Genomic DNA, 5,000 nt, shown 5'->3' on the forward strand with positions numbered 1-5,000 from the left:
ACATCGACTGGAAAGCAACACGTGTGTCTCTAACGTGAGTCCAACATACCGTTCCAGCCACGAAAGGCACGTCTCCCAGTCTCAGTCTGTAGTGCGGCTCTGCAGCATGAGCAGACGGCTGCTGCTGAGGCTTCTGGGAGGAGAGCTGCTGAGGCTTCTGGGAAGAGAGAGAAAAAAATAAAAGAGATACATAATTGGTAGGTTGAACAGTGAAATGCTTAATGTCCTCTCAAAAATAAAGCCGTAAGAAGAAACGGAGGATAAAAGAAAAGACCATCGTTTTGACCCGGAGAGTGGGGTCTTCTTGTGTGTTGTGGGGTCGATGTGCGGGGGCGGGGTGGGGTTCTTTGGGACATGGGAGGTAACAGGCTTGGCTCGGTGGGGGGGGAGCCCCCTGCACTCTCCTCTACTGGGCCAGGCCCAATCGATTCAAGGGACCCGTGTCGCTGGGGCCCGGCTCCGTGTATAGAGGTCCTGGGATATGGGGGGAGCCCTATCTCTCGGGGTGGAGAGATAGGGCTCTCAAGACCCCTACGCTCTGCATCTTCTGGCCGCCTCAGACCTACTCCTATCCAAGCTCCCGGAGGGTCATCAAAGAGAAGCCGCCTATTCTCAGTCCTTGCCCCACAATGGTGGAATGAACTACCCACCCCAGTTAGGACAGCCGAATCCCGTCCAATCTTTCGCCGTCGACTAAAGACTCACTTCTTCAACCATTATCTGAATAAAAAAAAAAATATATATATATATATATATCTAACCCTAACTAACCTTACTGTCATGCACTTGTCCTAATAAACTAACCTACACTGTAACACGCAACACTTGATGAACATTGTTACTCAGCTGATAGAGTTGTACCCTTCTTGCTGTCTTGTCGTACAGAACTTGTAAGTCGCTTTGGATAAAAGCGTCAGCTAAATTACTAAATGTAAATGTAAATGTGGGGGGGGGGGATATGTCTTTATCATTTCTGTTATTTGAATGTATTGTCTGATGTATGTTTTTAAACTAAAACTAAAACTGCAAATAAAAAATGTAAGTTTAAAAAATAAAATAAAATAAAAATGGTCATCAAAGTGTTGAGTGCTACTGTGTAGGTTAGTATATTAGGACTATATAAGTGCATGACAGTGAGGTTAGTTAGGGTTAGATTTTTATTTCAGATAATGGTACCAGACGCAGGTTGACACACAGATCAACACTTGCTAAAATGGACTTGATTGGAGGGGAGAGTCCGATGTGTGTGTGTGTACATATATACTATATATATTGAAAATGTTGTAATTTAGCTGAAGCTTTTATCCAAAGGGACTTACAAGTTCTGTACAACAGGTCAGCAGGAAGGGTACAACTCTCTCAGCTGAGTAACAATGTTCATCAAGTACAGAATACTTTTATATAAAATGCTTCTTTCTGTTTTGCTCCAGAGATTGTGCTAGATAAAAATAGATAAGTATAAAATAAGTATAGTAAGTAAAAAATAGAAGTCAAGTACGTAGACAAAAGTGTTCAATATATATTATATTATATATATAATATATATATTGTGGTATATGGACTGGCAAAGTTCTTCACGACCCTACGATAGAAGGAGGCGAAACCTAGAAAGGATAACAACTCTGCCCCATTCCGGGGATTTCTCCACTCCGCTACGTATCTTCGCTGGGTCGGTCGCCACCCCTTGCGATGAGATAACGTGCCCCAGATATGACACCTCCGATCTGCAGTTTTATTATCTGAAATAATAATATATCTAACCCTAACTAACCTTACTGTCATGCACTTGTCCTAATAAACTAACCTACACTGTAGCACTCAACACTTTGATGAACATTGTTACTCAGCTGATAGAGTTGTGCCCTTCCTGATGACTTGTCGTACAGAACTTGTAAGTCGCTTTGGATAAAAGAGTCAGCTAAATGACTAAATGTAAATGTCCGATCTGAAGAACGAGCACTTACTGAACTTCACTTTCACTTGTAAAAAAAAATATATATATATAATAATTATTATTATCATATTAGATTGTGAAAAAAACAACCCCCGGTGGGCGGTCGTTAGTGGTTAACATACCGCTGTATTCGTTCGGTACACAGCCGTTCGCTACGGTATACGGTACACACTGAAACGGTTCGGTACGGTACGGATACGTGTACCTTTACACCCCTAGTAGGTAGTAATATAGGCAAGGTAGATTATTTAGTGGAAAATACAGTAAAAGACAGTAAGAAGGTTAGTGCCCCCCCCCCCCCCCTTCATTTCAGACATTGTTTGAAGAAGTGTGTTTTTAGGGTTTCGGCTGTCCTGACTGTGGTGGGGAGTTCGTTCCACCATTGTGGAGCGAGGACCCAGAATAGGCAGCTTCTTTTTTGCATCGACTCATGCACCTTTTTGAAAAGCATCTGACATGACGATGGAACACATTTGTTGTTGTTAATATGATTTATATTACTGGTAGTTCATACAAGACATTATCGTCCTCTAAGCCAATCTGCACTTTAACATAGGCCTGGGTTGTTTTTATTTCTGCTAGCGCCGCGGATATAAGAAAGAGGTCATTAAAGCTGAGTCAATGTTGATGGTTTTGTTGAACATTTGTATTTCACAGGAGAGAAAAATACTTTAAAATACTTAAAAGTTGTGGGCGGCTATGTGGCGCTGTTCGAGCCCCGCTCTCCACATTGCTTTCAGTTTAGCTGGTCGTCCACAGTAATACACATTGGCCGTATTACGGGGAGGGAAACTGAAGGGTGGGGATCGGGCGTTGTGGACAGCGACTCCTACGGGTCGGTTGGTGCGCCTGCGCAGTAGAATCAAGAAGCGACGGGGGCGGGCCCCTCCAAAGCCCAGACCCCCGACGCTGAAAGATCGGGCCGTGCAGGTGAAAAGATGCGACGGCTGTTACCTCGAGTATCGGAGGGGACTCGTGCTATGTATGACTTAGTCCACATTGCACCCGGCTTGTGGGAGGCAAGAAACAACGTTCGAAGACAGGGGAGGGTTGAATTGGACGATATAAAAATTGGGATGGGAGAAAAATAGAAAAATGGGAGAAAAAGTGGATTAAAAAATAAATAAAAAACGTAAAAATTTAAAACCACTCTCAAAGAACACCTACGGGAGACTGCAATTCGAAACTGGCCCCTGTAAATGTCCTAACCCAACCCCCTCCAATGTACAGTAAATTACCTAACCCAAGAATACACGAGACCCTCCTTTTGGAACCAAGTATGGTTTTGTCAATATTCCTATGTACAGTTTTGCTTGTACAGTTGCACAGTTTCCCCCCCCCACCCCCCCCCCCCAACCACCTCCAATGTACAGCCCCCCCCCCCCCCCCCCCCCACCCCACCTACCCAACCTCCTCCAATGTACAGTTTCTACGTCAAATGTATTGTACAATTGGAGGGGGGCTTCCCACCCTCCAGAACATTTACAACAAGCGGTGCAGGGGTAAGGCTAAGAGAATCATCAAGGACTCCAGCCACCCGAACAACTGCCTCTTTGAACTGCTGCGGTCAGGCAAGCAATACCGGAGTCTCAAGGCGAGCACAGAAAGACTCAGAAGAAGCTTCTATCCCCAGGCCATCAGGCTGCTCAACGAACAATAAACACTATGCAACATTGCAACAACCATCAAATGCACACAGCACACACATCCACACACTCACTTTAAACAAACAACACACTGCAGCACCCACTCTCCACACTTTAGATCACCTAAACACACTTTATATTTATTGGTAAAGGATTTGCACTACAACTCGTACACCTTACTGTAAATTGTACCTAAATTGTACCTCATCCCATTTCTGCTTTGAACTATATAGTATTGTATATTAGTACATTGCATAGTATATTGTATATTGTATGGTAACTCAGTTACTTCTATTCTGCATCGAACATTGTACATATGTCTATACTGAACACTGTGACCTCTATTTTTACTTCTTTTTACATGCTACTTTATTTTATTTCATACTTATCTTGTCTAGCACAGTCTCTGGAGCGTAACAGTAAGAAGCATTTTGTATAAAAGTATTCTGTACTTCTGTATGACAACTATTAAAGAAACTTGAACTTGAAACTATACTCTCTTCTCTAGACTCTTTTTGTATCACAAACAGTACTGTATTTGCAAATCTGGTATAATAAATGTATAGATGTAGCAGTACTGTCTATCTGTATGTTGTGTATGTCATATGTTATGATGAATTGAAAATGGGGGACCCCGATATAAACGAGACGAAAGTCTTTCTCTGGTCTGCATCCCCTTAACAATTGTATGTATTGAGCTGTACTGTACTGTACCCATTCTGCAATCTGTTAATAACGTTTTCAATCAATTCAATCAATCAATCAGATACTGTATTCAAAGAAAGCTATTAAAATAGTCTTTGAATCTAACTATACTTTCTTTGTGTTGATTTTACATTAATTCCATGATTTTACTCAAGTAAATATCTGTTACAAGCTTCGGTCTTAAGTAGAAAAATGCAATTTTTTATCTAGATAAATCTAGCTTAATTACAGAAATGTGTGAGATTAATTAGTAAATTTGTATCCATTTAATCTATTGACGGCACTAATATGTGTGTGTGTGTGCGTGTGCGTGTGCGTGTGTGTGTGTGTGTGTGTGTGTTCTCAGTGGTACTCAAGACAGACTCGTGGGACGTCCTTCCTTACTTTGGAAGAGGGCCTCTTCTCTCTCGACCGTCTCCTGTGGGGGCGTGGCGACACCGAGCGGAGCAGGATCCTATTGGCCTCCAAGCCCGTCTGTAACTGAGGAGGAGCCAACGAGAAAGCAGAACACACCTGAGTAACATATTGTGTGTGCGTGTGTGTGCATGACTATGAGTGTGTGTGTATGAGTATGTGTATATGTGTGTGTGTGTGTGGGTGTGTGTGTGTGTGTGTGTATGTGTGTGTGTGTGTGTGTGTGTGTATGTGTGTGTGTGTGTGTGTGTGCATGAGTGTGTGTGTATGAGTATGTGTAT

At 42.6% G+C, this 5,000-nt stretch overlaps 1 protein-coding gene across 1 annotated transcript in view; it reads right to left on the reverse strand.

Moving 5' to 3' along the window:
• LOC311226344 (centrosomal protein of 57 kDa-like) overlaps positions 1–5,000 on the reverse strand; it is a gene marked incomplete at both ends in the record, with an annotated part of 29,532 nt that overhangs the window by 4,392 nt on the left and 20,140 nt on the right. The window contains 2 exons of the mRNA XM_084311770.1: positions 50–157; positions 4,690–4,785. Of these exons, the coding sequence (XP_084167896.1) occupies positions 50–157; positions 4,690–4,785 (204 nt within the window). The remainder of the gene's footprint in view (positions 1–49; positions 158–4,689; positions 4,786–5,000) is intronic.

This window comes from Notolepis coatsorum (genome assembly GCF_963971535.1).
Source record: "Notolepis coatsorum genome assembly, chromosome: 1".
Taxonomy (NCBI): domain Eukaryota; kingdom Metazoa; phylum Chordata; class Actinopteri; order Aulopiformes; family Paralepididae; genus Notolepis; species Notolepis coatsorum.